The sequence below is a fragment of the Piliocolobus tephrosceles genome, chromosome 2 (genome assembly GCF_002776525.5).
Source record: "Piliocolobus tephrosceles isolate RC106 chromosome 2, ASM277652v3, whole genome shotgun sequence".
Taxonomy (NCBI): domain Eukaryota; kingdom Metazoa; phylum Chordata; class Mammalia; order Primates; family Cercopithecidae; genus Piliocolobus; species Piliocolobus tephrosceles.
The window spans coordinates 36297231-36313139 of record NC_045435.1 but is presented as its reverse complement, the minus strand read 5'-3'; the positions used below and the strand labels follow the sequence as shown (position 1 = coordinate 36313139).

Sequence of the window (15909 nt, the reverse complement as noted above, 5' to 3'; positions counted from 1 at the left end):
TTGATTGGGGTAGCAAAGCACATAACTGAGGGGTAAGCCCTATTGTCACCAAGCACACAGCTGTTAGCCCAACTTTATCATCTGTTCTCCTAACATATAGTCACTCTCATTTAGGTTCTAGTGGAGTCACTTAAATGCTACAGTTTTTACATACTGAGGGGGAAATCATGTGCTGTAGAAAAATTAACACTCCAGGATGTTCACGAAGATCTGCTGTGTGTTCCTGGTAATTGTGGGCACCTCCAGTTCTGACTCTGTGTCCCTTCTAGGTGACAGGGAGAGACGTGTCCTGCGCTTTGACCAGCACCCACTTCTGTGCTTCCCAGTATTCTGATGTTTGGATTGCTCTTGTTTGGGGATGCAAGGTTGGTAACCACATCTGATATGGTCTCTGTCACCAACAAAATGGATATGAAGAGAGAATTACAGGAATTAACAAGGTGATGTCTGCAAAGAATCTTGAACTCAGAGGAGACCTCTGTTGATGCATAAACCTCAAAGCCATGACCGTTTTTACTTTTCTGTTTTTATTTGTTTGGGGGAGACTCTCCCAACTCTTTAGACTCCCTCATTCAGTCCTCCCCCACATCATCTGGAATTCACGCACTGTTTCTCCTATTTATTGGTCTGGTTTCTTAATTGATTTGACAATACCAGTTTTCCCTTCAGCTTCCTTGCAAGGGGAATTATGAGGAGACATTTGACCCAGCTTTATTTGTTCTCCTAAGTGCCCTTATTATGCCTCTTGTGTGTTTCTTCAAGATTTGGGCCAAGGTGTCCTGCTGCCTTTCACCCACCTGACTTTCTCGCTGTGCTTGGAAGTAAGGCTGGCTCTGAGACAGATGGCAGCATTCATGGGGCCCTTTGAGGGGTTCCAGCCGTCTCACACTGTCTCCCATACTGCCCCAAATCTCTCACCATTAGACTCATTTGTCTCTGTTAGATGGGCAGAAGTAGGATATTATTTCCAGAAGGTAGAGGATACCTGCATGGAGCACTGAGGACAATCCTTAGAACAGAACAGCTGGTTTTCAGCTTAGAGAGACAGAGAATTGGTACTGAGGGGTACAGGGCAGTGCTGATTCCACAAACAAGCAAGCCCTGCCTGACAGCAGACTACCTGTTGACTATCAGGGCAGAGAGGTCTGGTTGACTGATTACTGGCAGAGGAAAAGGAGGAGTTTTTGTAGAAATAAGTGTCCTTTAAGGGTAAACTCTGGCCGGGCACAGTGGCTCACATCTGTAATCCCTGCACTTTGGGAGGCTGAGATGGGTGGATCACTTGAGGTCAGGAGTTCGAGACCAGCCTGGCCAACATGGTGAAACTCTGTCTCTACTAAAAATACAGAAATTAGCTGGGTGTGGTGGTGTGCACCCATAATCCCAGCTACTCAGGAGGAGAATCCAGTAGACTGAGGCAGGAGAATCGCTTGAACCTGGGAGGCGGAGGTTGCAGTGAGTTGGTATTGTGCCACTACACTCCAGCCTGGGCAACAGAGTGAGACTCCATCTCAATAAAAAAATTTTAAAAAAAAGAGTAAACTTTACCCACTCCACCACTAAGAAAGTATTAGAAGTTGTTGCTTCAGAGGAACAGGCTTAGGGGTGGGCCAAAGTGGGGCAGGGAAACATTCCTTTTTAACTATGTGCAAATATTACTTTGACAGAAATATTTTTTAAAAGAAGACTCTAGGAAGTGAACAGCTCTTGATCTCCAGAATCTTGCTAATGGTTAAAAAATGAGCTTCAGTTGTGACAGATCAGGGTTTGAATTCTGACTCCGCCCCTGCCTAGCTGACCCTGAGCCTCATTTAACCTCTCTGAGCCTCAGTTTCCTCATTTTAAAATGGGGATGATGATAATATCCCCTCAGAACTGTTCTGTTTCTAAAGAGTTAATTCATGTTAAGAGTTTTCAGCCACTCCTGGTCCATAGCAAGAGCTCAATAAATGTTAGATATTGTTATTACTGTTCTTCCACTGCCCCCTAGACACTTCTGGAAAATACATTGCCTCTGTTGGTTCCTTGAGTCCCTGTAGAAGAGTGTGTCCTCCCCAGCCCAGAAAGCTAGCACTTCCCCCATAGCTACTTACTTTGTGACTCAACTTGATTTATTTTCTCCATTGCCTTTTTTTATACTCCCATTTCCATTTTATTTTACTGTAGTATCTTTCCGTAGGAAAAAGAAGGAAAAGGAAGGAGCATCAGGAAACTTACTGAGCCAGACCCCATAGACTCCTTGGTCAGTGAGAAGCTCCTCAGGAGGACCTCAATCTCCACATTAGGTTCTAGGACCCCCCACCTGAGTCTGTCAACTGCCCCTTACCCTACACTTCTCAGCAGTTAAGGCCAGTGATATGCAAGGATCAGATATGACTCACTCAAACACCAGCCAAGAATGTATACTTGATTCACACCCATTGCCGCTTTAACAAGAATTTTAATGGAATTAAAATCTTTTAGTGGAATCATATCTGAACATTTCAAAATCGCAGAATTAATTTCATTTCCCTTTAATTAAATTAGCAATGATCCAACTCTGCTGAATACCACCTGATGGCGTTAGTTACCCAAAAGTCGGGCTTCCCTGGTCTCCTGACTTATGTGTCCTCCAGTCATTGAAGATCTCAGGGTGGCCACATTTGGCCCTCAGGCCCCATTTGGGACACTGGGCATTAGGGGAACCTGGAAGGTATCTCTTCCATGCTGACTCCTTCCCTCCTGGCACAACCAGTTCTCCAAAATATATTCTTTAGGGCCACCCATGAAGGTGGAGTTGACCATGTCATATGATTTCAGCAGGTGCCCTGCTGATACCTGCCCTTACTTTCATTATTAGTTCTCCCTCTGAATCCCACAGTCCCACCCCCACCTCGTCTCCCATGGCATCGTCACGTTCTGATGTTCACATGAACATTTTTAGGCTGGTGCAGTGGCTCACGCCTGTAATCTCAGCACTTTGGGAGGCTAAGGCGGGTGGATCACCTGAGGTCAGGAGTTCGAGACCAGCGTGACCAACATGGTGAAACCCCATCTCTACTAAAAATACAGAATTAGCCCAGCATGGTGGCACATGCCTATAATCCCAGCTCCTGGGAGGCTGAGACAAGAGAATCACTGGAACCCGGGAGACAGAGGTTGCAGTGAGCAGAGATCATGCCATTGCACTTCAGCCTGGGCAACAAGAGTGAAACTCCATCTCAAAAAAAAAAAAAAAAAAAGGCCGGGCGCGGTGGCTCAAGCCAGTAATCCCAGCACTTTGGGGGGCCGAGACGGGCGGATCACGAGGTCAGGAGATCGAGACCATCCTGGCTAACACTGTGAAACCCCGTCTCTACTAAAAATACAAAAAACTAGCCGGGCGAGGTGGCGGGCGCCTGTAGTCTCAGCTACTCGGGAGGCTGAGGCAGGAGAATGGTGTAAACCCGGGAGGCGGAGCTTGCAGTGAGCTGAGATCTGGCCACTGTGCTCCAGCCTGGGCGACAGAGCGAGACTCCGTCTCAAAAAAAAAAAAAAAAAGTTTGTGCTTACCTTAAATCTACCTACCAGACCAAGTGCCTTAAAAGCCAGGACCATGACTTCTTTGTGTCAATATTTTCTGCCCTACACCTACCATGGCACTGTGCACATAGTCAGAAAGGTGAACCTAATTGAATCTATATGTTATGTATTATTGACTATTGCTTTGATTTCTGTATAAATGCAGCTTCTATGGAGGGGGCAGCACTTTAAGATGCTATGAGTTATATTCTCTGTAGTACAAATGACAACTCAGAGCAGGTTTATATTCATAGAAAAGAGAAAAGAATAGGGCCCTGGGTTCCTTGTAGGGGAGCAAGAAATGTCACAAAAAGGGTGAGAACTATAGATGGAGCTTTTGCTGCCTATGCCTGCCCCACAGTCTTGCTTGGGTCCCAGCCTGCCTTTGTTCTCCCCTTTTTTCTCCCCTTTTTTTTACCCTTCATCTCCCATAAACACTCACTGGCACAAACCCGCTGCTAGCCTGTGGAGATCCTTTGTGTAAATTTTTAAAAGGCCCATCCCTTCTCGTCAGATGCAGTCTTGCAGGTGCGAGGCTTGACAAGCAGATGGTGCCTTTGGGCAAATTAGAGAAAAGAGCCCCTTCCTCTGGGCACTGCCCTGGCTGTGGCACGTGACTTGACAAGCAGATCACAGGTCACTTTCAGCTTCCCTGTGCACCCTCAGCTTTGTGCAGGGCAACACCGGACAATGGCTGTGGAAGCACTTACTACCAGAGGTTCTGTGGGCCCACTGTCCTCCTAGTGCCCAACAGCTCTTTCTGTAGGGATACTAACCCACCCACATGATCCTGTCCTGTGCCTTGTCTCAGAAGAATCCTGTGTAATGGCTGATTTGCTGATTTCTGATAAGCTAATTCTCAGCGAAGCAGAGAAACAATAACATTTATTAAGTACCTAGTCGGTATAAGGGGCTGCCCTGAGGGTTTTCCTATGTGATATCTTAGTAAATCTTAATAGCAGTCCTTAAGGTAAGTATTATTATCCTAATTTTACAGATGAGGAAATTGGTTGCAAACCTACTGCTCATTGACCTCTTGTTTCACTTCTCTGAGCCTCCGTCACCTCTTCAACCCCCAGGGCCTGCTCCTGCTGTATGGTGCCTACCTGGCTGGCCTGACTGGCCATGTCAGCTCTCCTCCTGTGAATCAGTCCTTAACCATCATGGTCGGGGTCAACCTCCTTGTACTGGCTGCTGGGCTGCTTTTTGTAGTCACCAGATACTTGCACTCCTGGCCCAACCTGGTCTTTGGACTCACATCTGGAGGGATCTTTGTTTGTACAACTACAATCAACTGCTTCATCTTCATTCCCCAGGTATGGATTTTGCAGGGCTGGTCCTCTTAGTCACTCCAGAGTTTTTCACTGACAAATTGCTCTTTTTTTCCTACTGATACCTTTCCATGCCACTTATTGGAGAGTCGGAAAGCAGACAGGGGATCCTAGTGAGCTGGTTGCCTTTGTCCTTCCTCACTGTCCTGGTCAGCAAGGGGGACAGGCCAGAGTGGTCCAAGCAGTGGTGGCAGCCCCTGTTTGCACTCTTCACACCTGTGGTGCCTGTCCCCTTGCGGGGGCTGCCTCACAGTCCTGCTTTTCCACCCCCCCTCTGGCCTGCTGCACTCATTCCCATCATGTTAGTAATATTTCTTTCACTAGCCTGGGAGCAAGGAACCTTTATATTTTTCCATTTGGGGATTGCAGACTCACAGGGAAAAATCCATTTGGATAGAACTTTATGATTTAAAATGCTTTTCCTTTCTTTTTATTGGAGGAAAATATAGAACATTTCTCTGCTTTTTACAATAAGGAGAGGTAGAAACTAAATAAAAATATGTTTCATATTATGGGAATTTTAAAAAATCAAATGAGGGAGGAAGACAGAAGCAGAAATAGCCAGATAGCAAAGAAGAAAGGGAGTCAGAGGGAACAGAGAAGGAATCTTAGGCTCAGAAAGGAAAGGGGTGTGGAATTGTTCATGCTGCACCCTGGGGACCACTGAGCCACATATATCTAGGTTAATGCACTTGGCACTAGGCACCTTCTTGTTTCCCTCCTAGTTCTCCTTTCCTTCCTTCTGAGTCCTCCCTCATCCCACTCCTCCCTCAAGACCCTGTCCTGATTCCCACTGCAGCTTCCAGTTGACTAAACTAATTCCTCATGAGGGAGCTAACTGATCATTTAAGTGTTGGCTGATGGCAGGTTACAGTGTATTTGTGAAAGGGACGAGTGCACTTTGGGGCATGATGGTGTGACACAGGCATGGCCCTGTTACTATTCTTCTCTGTCACAGATCCTCATTACAGTACTCAACAGAATACATAAATAGGGAAAAATCTGTAGCAGCAGCACTAGAAACGATGGATGGATATTGCCTCTGTGCCAGAAACTGGAGGAATTTTTGCCAAATCTTAATGCTGTAAAAACCGGAATGAAGGAAGCCATTTAGAGCTGAGGCTTGTTTGTCTGGGATGAGGCAGAAATGGGCTCTGAGAAGCAAGGACTGTTTCTCCTTGGGAGACGGGGGAAGGGAGTAGGCAGGGACCTTTTGGAAAGCCCACCCCTTAGGCCCTGCCGCCAACATTGTTGACTGGTAGCAATCAACGATGCAGAGAACTGGTGCTGAGGGATAGAGGGCAGTCCTGATTCCATAAACAAGCAAGCCCTGCCTGACAGCAGGCTACCTGTTGACTATCAGGGCAGAGTGGTCTGGTTGACTGATTACTGGCAGAGGAAAAGGAGGATTTTTTTTGTTGAAATAAGTACCCTTTAAGGGTAAACTCTGACTGGGCACAATGGCTCACACCTGTAATCCTTGAACTTGGTGGGGCTGAGGTAGGCAGATCACTTGAGGTTAGGAGTTCGAGACCAGCCTGGCCAACATGGTGAAACTCTATCTCTACTAAAAATATAAAAATTAGCTGGGCATGGTGGTGCATGCCTATCATCCCAGCTACTCGGGAGGCTGAGGCAGGAGAATCGCTTGAACCTGGGAGGCAGAGGTTGCAGTGAGCCAAGATTGCGCCACTGTACTCCAGCCTGGGGGACAGAGCTGCTAACCCCTTTCTTCCTTGCTTGCCTGCACTATAGAGACTGTCACAGCTAAACGCTTCCTTTGCCACCTTCCCATACAGATAGGAGTGCCTATATGACACCATTTTGAGCACTAGAGGTTTTCTCAGAAGCTTCTGAGAAAGCTTTTGCTTTCCTGAAAAAGGTGATAAGCATGGCTAATATCACCCCTTTTACCTTCTTCCTGCCTTGAATGTATGTGATTCCTAGAGCTATGGCAGCCCTCTTGTGATCATGAGGAAAAGACTAAGAGAATATAGTTATAATACTAGGAAAATGCAGCTCTTTCCATGTAAGACCATAAATTCTGGAGGAAATGATCTATGAAGGGAATCTGCCGTTCACAAGAAGAGGACTACAAATGTCTAAAGATTTAGAGAAGCTGCCTTCCTCTGAAGTAGAAGTGTTTAGAAGATACTGGACTTGTCAATAAAATTCAAAGGATATTGTCTCTTTTTGACTAAAGCAAACCATCATGAAAAAACCCTAATCTTAATAAAATATTGAATAAGAATTAAAAATATGGTATTAAATTTAAAATCCCAATAGAAGCATTAACTGGGCAATTAGACACTACAAAATATTGAACTAGTGAATTACTTTAAGAAAACAGAAAATAAGGAAACAAATGAGAGACTAGATAAGAAAATATGGAAAATGTCCAAGCACAGTGGCTCATGCCTGTGATCCCAGCACTTTGGGAGGCCAAGGCAAGCGCATCACCTGAGGTCAGGAGTTCGAAACCTGACCTCATGGTGATCCATGAGGTCATGGATCACCTGACCAACATGGTGAAACCCCATCTCTACTAAAAATACAAAAATTAGCTGGTGTCATGGCATCCACCTGTAATCCTAGCTACTCGGGAGACTGAGGCAGGAGAATCGCCTGAACCCAGGAGGCAGAGGTTGCAGTGAACCAAGATCATACCATTGCACTCCAGCCTGGGCAACAAGAGTGAAAATCTGTCTTAAAAAAAAAAAAAAAAAACGAAAAAGAAAACATGGAAAACATCTAGGAATACAATTGAGAGCTGACAGGAGTCTCTGAAAGAGAAAAAAATAATTTGGGGCAGAAGTCATTATCAAGGAGCTATCAGAGGAAAGCGTTTCTGAACAAAAAAGGCCTTGGTCAGAAAACTGAATGAATTGGCAGTCTCCATGATGACGCCCTGCTTACGGCTCCTCTCTCCGCCCTCATCTCTCACCACGGCCCGGCTTACATCCTAAACCTCAGCCACATCACTTCTGCTTTGCCTGGTGTTTGAGTCCTCAGCAGCTAGGACAGTTGTGACATCTGGCTACTCTAATCTACACACAAAAATGCAGGATGAAGTACTGCTTGAAATCTGCCTCCCAGGTTTTCACTAAGCAACAAGCACTTGATTTGTTGAATTGGGAAGGGAAATCGAATGATTATGAGGTACAGGAATGGGGTGGATGGACAGCGCTGGGCTTGCTTTCCTTCTCTCTCACTCTGTCTTTCCCTCCTAGCTTTCTTAAGCTTCCTTTCTCTTATTCTGTCTTTCCTCTTCCGTTTTCTCCCTTGTGTTTTTTTTTCTCCTCTGGAACTAACTGATCATGATGTGAAACTAAAAACTGTATTTTGTAGTCTGTTGTATTTTAGGTTTAGAAGGTAAGTAGTTCTTTTTCAAAATATAAAAGTAACTGAGGTTTTGTTTGGTTTCTGTGTGTTCCCCTCTGGCTCAGAGGTCTTTGGTAGAATGATTCTCCCTGTGATACTTGCACTGTGTATTCGTAGAAGAGAATTTGGGAAAGTAATTTGAGTAATTTGAGTAAATTTGGGGAAGTGTGTGAGGAGAGCTATCTGGGTAGGGGTTGGGGGTTGCAGCAAGACTGGGTTCCTTCTTGCCAGTGAATTTTCTTTTTTTTTTTTTGAGACGGAGTCTTGCTCTGTCGCCCGGGCTGGAGTGCAGTGGCCGATCTCAGCTCACTGCAAGCTCCGCCTCCCGGGTTCACGCCATTCTCCTGCCTCAGCCTCCGGAGTAGCTGGGACTACAGGCGCCCGCCACCTCGCCCGGCTAGTTTTTTGTATTTTTAGTAGAGACGGGGTTTCACCGTGTTAGCCAGGATGGTCTCGATCTCCTGACCTTGTGATCCGCCCGTCTCAGCCTCCCAAAGTGCTGGGATTACAGGCTTGAGCCACCGCGCCCGGCTTGCCAGTGAATTTTCAGACGGGACTGTGATGGGAGGGGTTTGTGAAAGCAAAGGCACAGATACCCCCAGGGCAGCGAGGCAGTGCCAGAGAGCAAGTGAAATGGATGACATTACTTAGGAGACAAGGGGCCCAAGAAGCCTTCTTTACACAGGCACTCAGGAAATGCCTGAGTGTTTATGCCAAGCACTGAGGTCATCACTAGAAGTCAGCCAGCCACTGCTGTTCTGACCTGAATATGACCCATCCCCCAGCCCTATGCTCCCCAGAGAGGCAGGCAGGTCCTGAGGTAGGACATTGTTTTCTCTCTCCTCTAACCCCTAAAGCATTTCATCTGCTCCTCCCTGAAGATGCGCAGGCCTTTCTAATCTGCCTTATAATTATCTGTATACGTCCCAGCACCCCTACTAGACCAGTGAGCATTTTAAAGAAAGCTTCCTTCATTTGTTCATGCAGTCATCCATCCATCCATTTATTAACTGCTGGGAACATGCACTTAAACACAGGGCCTGCCTCTAGGTCTAGTGAGGAGCAAACATGAAAGGAATTATATACATGTGTTAAGAGCCTTGAGAAAGGCCTTTCCCAGCCCATCTGGGAATTCGGTGACACCTTCTCAGAAAATGAGGCTGGGTGTGGTAGCTCATGCCTATAATCCCAGCACTTTTCAAAGCTGAAGTGGGTGGTTTGCTTGAGCCCGTTCGAGACCAACCTGGTCAACACAGTGACACTTGGTCTCTACAAAAAATGCAAAAATTTGCCAGACATGGTGGCTCACGCCTGTAATCCCAGCACTTTGGGAGGCCAAGGTAGGCAGATCACCTGAGGTCAGGAGTTCAAGACCAGCCTGGCCAACATGGGAAAACCCTGTCTCTACTAAAAGTACAAAAAATTAGCTGGGCGTGGTGGCAGGCGCCTGTAATCCCAGCTACTTGGGAGGCTGAGGCAGGAGAATCGCTTGAACTGGGAGACAGAGGTTGCAGTGAGCTGAGATCATGCCATTGCACTCCAGCCAGAGACAGAGTGAGACTCTATCTCAAAAAAAAAAAAAAAAAAAGAGGGTGGGAGGGAGGAAGGAAGGAAGGGAGGAAGATGAGATGTCTGAGCTCAGTCTTGAAAGAAACATAAGAGTTCATTGAAGAGATGGGGGAAAGTAGGTGGCATTTCTGATGGAATAACATCATGACCAGAGGCAGGGAGGTGAGAGAGAGAGTAGGGTATGTTTGGAGCACCACAGTCTTTGTTATTTTTGAAGCACAAATGGAAACCAGGGGGAGAATGACAAGACTAGGGAGAGGCACACCTGGGGAGCTTCTGAGGCCCTGCTGGACCCTGTTAAAGAGTTGACATTTAGTCCCACCGTATTAGTTTCCCATTGCTGCTATAACAAATTGCCATAAGCTTAGTGGCTTAAAATAATACAAATTTATTATCTTAAAATTTTGGAGGTCAGAAATCTGAAATAGGTCTTATTTGGATAAACTTGAGGTGTCAGGAGGTCTGTATTCCTTCCAGAGACATGAGGGGAGAATCTGTTTCCTTGTCTTTTTCAGTTTCTAGAGGCCACCTGCATTCTTGTGCTTATTGTCCCCTCCTCCACCTTATAAGCCAGCCGGGTTCAAATCTGCCAGAAGAGATTCAGATCTCTCTCTCTCGCCCCTGTTTCCATTATCACATCTCCTTCTCCAACTCTAGCTCTCCTCCCTCCTTCCTATAAGGATTCTTGCAATTACATTGGGCCCCCCTGGATAATCCAGAATAATCACACCTCTTGAAAACCTTAATCACATTTTCAAAGTCCCTTTTGCCACATAAGGTCACATATTCACAGGCTCCAGGAATTAGGATGAGAGTGAACATCTTTGAGATGCCACCGTTCAGTCTGCCACAGCCCTGTAGCCCAGAGGCTCAGAAAACCAGAATCTGCCTGTCCTTCTGGAGGAAGGCAGAGGAGAGGCCCTGAATTGTGAAATTCATGGCTGGATTCCAGAAACCCTGAAGGGTTGAGCCTCGAGGACCAGTATCTTCACTAATGAGGAATGAAGGGCTAGAGTAATCAAGGGGTATCTTGGCTCCACTTGGCCAGTTTAGGGAGAGAAAGACCAAAAGCCCCGGGAGGGCCCTTACGCCAGTGCTGAGCTGCTCCTCTGCTCGCCCTGCAGAGAGGCCTCAGGCTGGGAGTGCTGGGGGAGATGAAGGAAAAGCTGTACCGCAGCACTGCCAGGGTCAGTGCAAGGAGAATAACCCTAGGAGGTCTGATTCATCCACCCAAGGCCACAGATGACCTTGTGGTATTGGCTCCAGTAGCTCCCAAGTAGGGTGGTGAGCTGAGAGCATCCTATTGTGGGGAGGGAGCCTTCAAGAAGGGCATCTGAGAGGGGAAGTACCAGGCCTGACCCAACACAGGTCACACAAACTCCTGGTGCCCTGATGGACTCATGATGAATCAGCAGAGGACCCAAGAGGACTTGGGTGATAATATCAATTTCAATGGCATTGAAATTGATGGCAGAATTCAGAATCCTATCTGAGATTTACAAAATTTGGTTTACACTCCATGGTCAGAGCTTAATAAATGTTTGATGGATGAGTAAAGAAATCCCAGGTTCCCTTTGAGGCTCCCCATAGACACTGCAGCAGCATTTCTAGAACCAAGGTCCCAGGGTCCCTAGTGTCCATCACTAAAGACACTTAGTTATGGGGAGTCCTGAGGGGAAAACAGAGGCCTTCCCCACCGTGGCTTCCTGTGTCACTCACATTACTGGCATTCGGTGGGTCAGCAGTGCCCCACAGACTCAGGCAGAGGCTGCTGCTTCTATGTTCAGCTTCTTCCCTGTTAAATTAAACCAGCGCATGCCTCTGCAGAGTGTTCCTCGAGACCAGTGTTCCTCGAGACCTGAAGAGCTTTCCCTGGACTGCCACCGTTAACAGTCTCTCTCTTCATCAACTGAGTGAGGACGTGGGCATGGCACGGTGTCCTGCTAACAGCTGTAGTTCTGCTGCTAAGTGGCTGTGTAAGCTTAGACAGCCACACTCCTGAGCCTTTCCTAGTTTGTCAAAGAAACTAGGTGATGAGCTAGAGCATCCTGATGTGACGAGGGGGCCGCCCTCAAAGGCCCTCTGAGCCTTGATTATTGACTGGGGTTAGAAGTTCACTCAAAGGAACTGAATTTTCAATAGCAGCAAGCACACCATTACTGAACAAATGAAAAATAATTAAATAGCTGCATGCTATTTAAAAAAAGTTTCATTTGAAACATGTGGTGTTCAGATTGCTTAACCCCAGGATAGCTCCTAACTCTGGCTTTGGAATGTGCCGGTAGAAGAAACTTCAGCTCTGGTTTTCTTTGATCAGTTTGGCAATGGATAGGCAGATGGGCTAAGGCTGTTCTATTTTATCTACCTGTCCTATTCTTCCTTTGGAGGTTTTTGTTTGTGTTTGTTTTGAGAGCGTTTTGGGTTTTTGTTTGTTTGCTTGCTTGCTTGTTTGTTTTTAAGATTGGGTCTCAGTCTGCGACCCAGGCTGGAGTACAGTAGCACAACAATAGCTCACTGTAGCCTCAAACTCTTGAGCTCAAGTGATCCTCCCCCTTCAGCCTCCCGAGTAGCTGGGATTGCAGGAATGAGCCATTGCACCCGGCCCTTTGGCATTTTAAAAATTATATAACCTTAACATTCCCTATACCTTTTATCATTACTATCTATGAGCCCTCCAGAGCACAGTACATTTTAAGGAGAGAATAGCCTGTGCATGTGTGTATCTATGATAGTGTCATTCCTTGGTGTTTATGAGAAAGACTGAGAGAATGTGTTTCTGGACGTGTAATTAAATAAATAACATGTGTTCTTTTACCTAACAGCTGAAGCAATGGAAGTCATTTGAAGAGGAAAACCAAACAATCAGACGCATGGCCAAATATTTCAGCACTCCCAGCAAAAACTTCCATACCCAGTATGGTGAGGAAGAGAACCGCCACCTGAAGGGAGGGAAAAGCTCCATGGAGAGGCTCCTCACAGAAGTAAGCTCCGCCCCTGCCTGGAAGATTCCCTGTAAAGGATCCAATCATGTATCGGTGGCCCCTGAGGCTCTTATTGCTAATGTTTTGTTTTCCTTTCATTCTCCCACTTCCCTCAACAGCAAAAGCAAAACCTCACCATTTCCACTGTGACACGCAGCTACTTCATTCATTCAATGGACAGATGTTTAATGAGTCACTCCTTTGTGCCAGGCATTGTGCCAATGAACAATGAACAAAAGCATGGTTCCTACCCTCCCAGAGCTCACAGTCTAGTGGAGGAAATAGAGATTCATTCATGAAGCAAACATGTAATTATAAATTGTCATAAGAATTTTGAAAGAAAAATCAGAGAGGTAAGACAGAATAATGTGTGGTAAGGGCAAGAAGACATAACTTAGACCAGTCAGAAAAGACTCATTGAGCTGAGGGCTGAAGGTTAAGTACAAATTAGCCAGGCAAAGAGTACGGGGAAAAGTATTCCAAGCAGAGGGAACAGCATTGTAAAGACCCTGAAATGTGATGGACACTAGCTTCTCTGTGATACGTTTTCTCTTTTTTTCTTTTTTCTTTTTCCTTTTTTTTTATTTTTTTTTTTTTTTTTTGAGATGAAGTCTCACTCTGTCGCCCAGGCTGGAGTGCACTGGTGCCATATTGGCTCACTGAAACCTCCGCCTCCTGAGTCCAAGCAATTCTCCTGCCTCAGCCTCCCAAGTAGCTGGGACTATAGGCATGCACCACCATGCTCAGCTAATTTTTATATTTTTAGTAGAGATGGGATTTCACCATGTTGCCCAGGTTAGTCTCAAACTCCTGACCTCAAGGGATCCACCTGCCCTGGCCTCCCAGAGTGTTGGGATTACAGGCGTGAGCCACCGTGCCTGGCCTCATTTTCTCTTTTTACATAGAGTAGTGTCTTCATGTCCGAGATCTCATGGGGTCCTTACTGTCTTTCCTAGGTACTGGCTGCGGATCTCAATCAGCCCGTCATCCCAGAAAGTCCAGGCATGTCTCCAGATGGGGAAGGGGACTAAACAAGGGCTTCTGAATGTGATTGTAGCAGCAAGGGAGAACCAGGCAGCCCCCCGGGCTTCTTTCTTCTATATTTGAGCCAGAGTTGGCCCCTCTCCCAGACTTAGGCAGTGTGGTGTGGGCTTGAAGAAAGCACGTGGAAAAGCTTGAGGGCTTCGTTGACTCAGGAAGAAGGCACAGGGCCCAGGGGAATTAGTCAGTATTTTGACACTAACTGAATTACATTCCACATTTTTTTCAGTTTAGAACCTATCTCAGTAGGTGTTATTTGGGAAACTGGGCTTTTTTTTTAGGACTGCTACCTAGGTATTAATATTCACTGATGAGAGGACAGTGTGGTGGGGACCTAAAAAACACAACAGATGAAGGGACTCAGTGCACCCAGGCACCCACTGTTCATGCCCCTCTATGGTTCTGGACCATTTTTGTCCATCAGAGTAACACCTCTCCATTTCTTTACTATTTAGTATTTCAAAGCCAGATTTCTTTCCACCTGACAAGGGAGTAATATTGCCTTTGATACTTTGTGAAGTATTCAAATAAGCATTTTTTTTTTCCTGGCTACACAGAAGGCCAGAAACTTGGCTAGAACAGCCAGGACAGTTTTCATTCACAGTCAGCTGATGCTGGAACAGCCAAGTGGACTGACTCTTTAGCCTTATGGTAATTTGCAACATGCTGTTTGTACTTCTGCCATGCTACCCTGTTTCCCACGCAAGGACTCAATCTGATCTGCTATATCCAAAAAGATGCGTTGAGTCTGCAGAGGAAGCCCTTCAATGGGCACAGGTGCACAAGTGATAAGAAAATGGCCTCCCCAGCACATGCTACACCTGGAATGTCTTTCCCAGAACAGGCCTGAGAACCAGCAGCCAGTCCTAGGGCCCGGTGGCAGGTGTCAAGAGGTTCCAGCATCTGCACCCCCAGCTCCAGCAGTGCCCGTTAGATAAACATGAGTATCTTTCCTGCCTCAACATGTGCACAGACCTTGACTCTGGCTTACAGTGTGCAGTGCCCTCCTGTGCAGGCCCCCCTCCCCCACTCAGGCCTTCCTCTTACTTTCCCGTGATCTGGGCAACCCATCTTCTCACACTTTCCCCTCTTGCCCCTATAGCCAGGGGTCCCCCCAGAAGCTGTTTTGGGCGCGTCTATCACTGACTTCCCTGTCTAAGAGAAGGCCAGCAGATAGAACCTTCCACAAGGCTGAAGTGCTTTCCTCATACACTCTGCAGCCAAGTAAACAAACCGATTACTTTTCTTCCCCAAACCATAGAAACAAGAGGCTGATTCCATGTCTCCTTATGACCTGCCCCCTGTGAAATATGCAGGTGGATGTTCTTCCCTCAGTGTGCCAAAAATAATAATTAATAAGCTCATTGAAGTGCAGCTGCCATGGTAGGTCAGATTTCAGTCTCATAATGGCAGTGCCTCACACCACACCTCTAATTAGTATGCAGCCTTGGTAAAAACAGAGTCCCACTTCTTTTTCTGGAAGAAGGAAATTTTCTGTTTAGGTTGACGTTTCTAAATCTGTCACCAGCCAGCTTCAGATGTTTGGCTTGCTGGGAGAAGAGTATTCTTCCCAACTCCATATTTATAGTATCTTTCGATACTCAAAGGAGTTTATGGATAAGGAAGGCGGCACTCAGATTTCACCCGCAGGAGTAGTTGCCATCGGCCAATGGGTCCTTCCTAACTCTGAGGCTGTAGAGGCCTCCAGAAGCCCACATGAGAATGCACACGATGGGCTTTGGGAGGAGAGGCTGGTGGAGGAGGAAGAGAGTTGAGGTCCCCCCATGAGATCCTCAGAGAGATACCTGGCACAGCCCAGGATCACAAACACCTGCGTGTTCCCCTGTTACTCATCCATTCTACCTCTGGCAAGTCCTTGAGTCATCTGCACTCACCCAGCAACGCCCAGACCTCACCACTCTGCTAATAGAGGGAAGGGAGGAAGCACAGGCACGCATGTGCTCAGCTGAAAGTCCCTTCCACCTTACTCACCAGTCCCTCACTGGCCCTGGACTCTCTTCCAATGGTAAAAGAAGTAGACTCAACCAGGGTGAAACTAGCAATAC

The 15909-nt window shown here is 46.5% G+C and overlaps 1 protein-coding gene across 2 annotated transcripts in view; it reads left to right on the top strand.

Moving 5' to 3' along the window:
• The window catches only part of GPR156 (G protein-coupled receptor 156), an 87536-nt gene that overhangs the window by 66863 nt on the left and 4764 nt on the right, over positions 1-15909 (top strand). For both annotated transcript variants that reach the window (XM_023214309.1, XM_023214300.1), the window contains exons 6-8: positions 270-365; positions 4620-4856; positions 12644-12802. In XM_023214309.1, coding sequence (XP_023070077.1) covers positions 270-365; positions 4620-4856; positions 12644-12802 — 492 coding nt within the window. The remainder of the gene's footprint in view (positions 1-269; positions 366-4619; positions 4857-12643; positions 12803-15909) is intronic.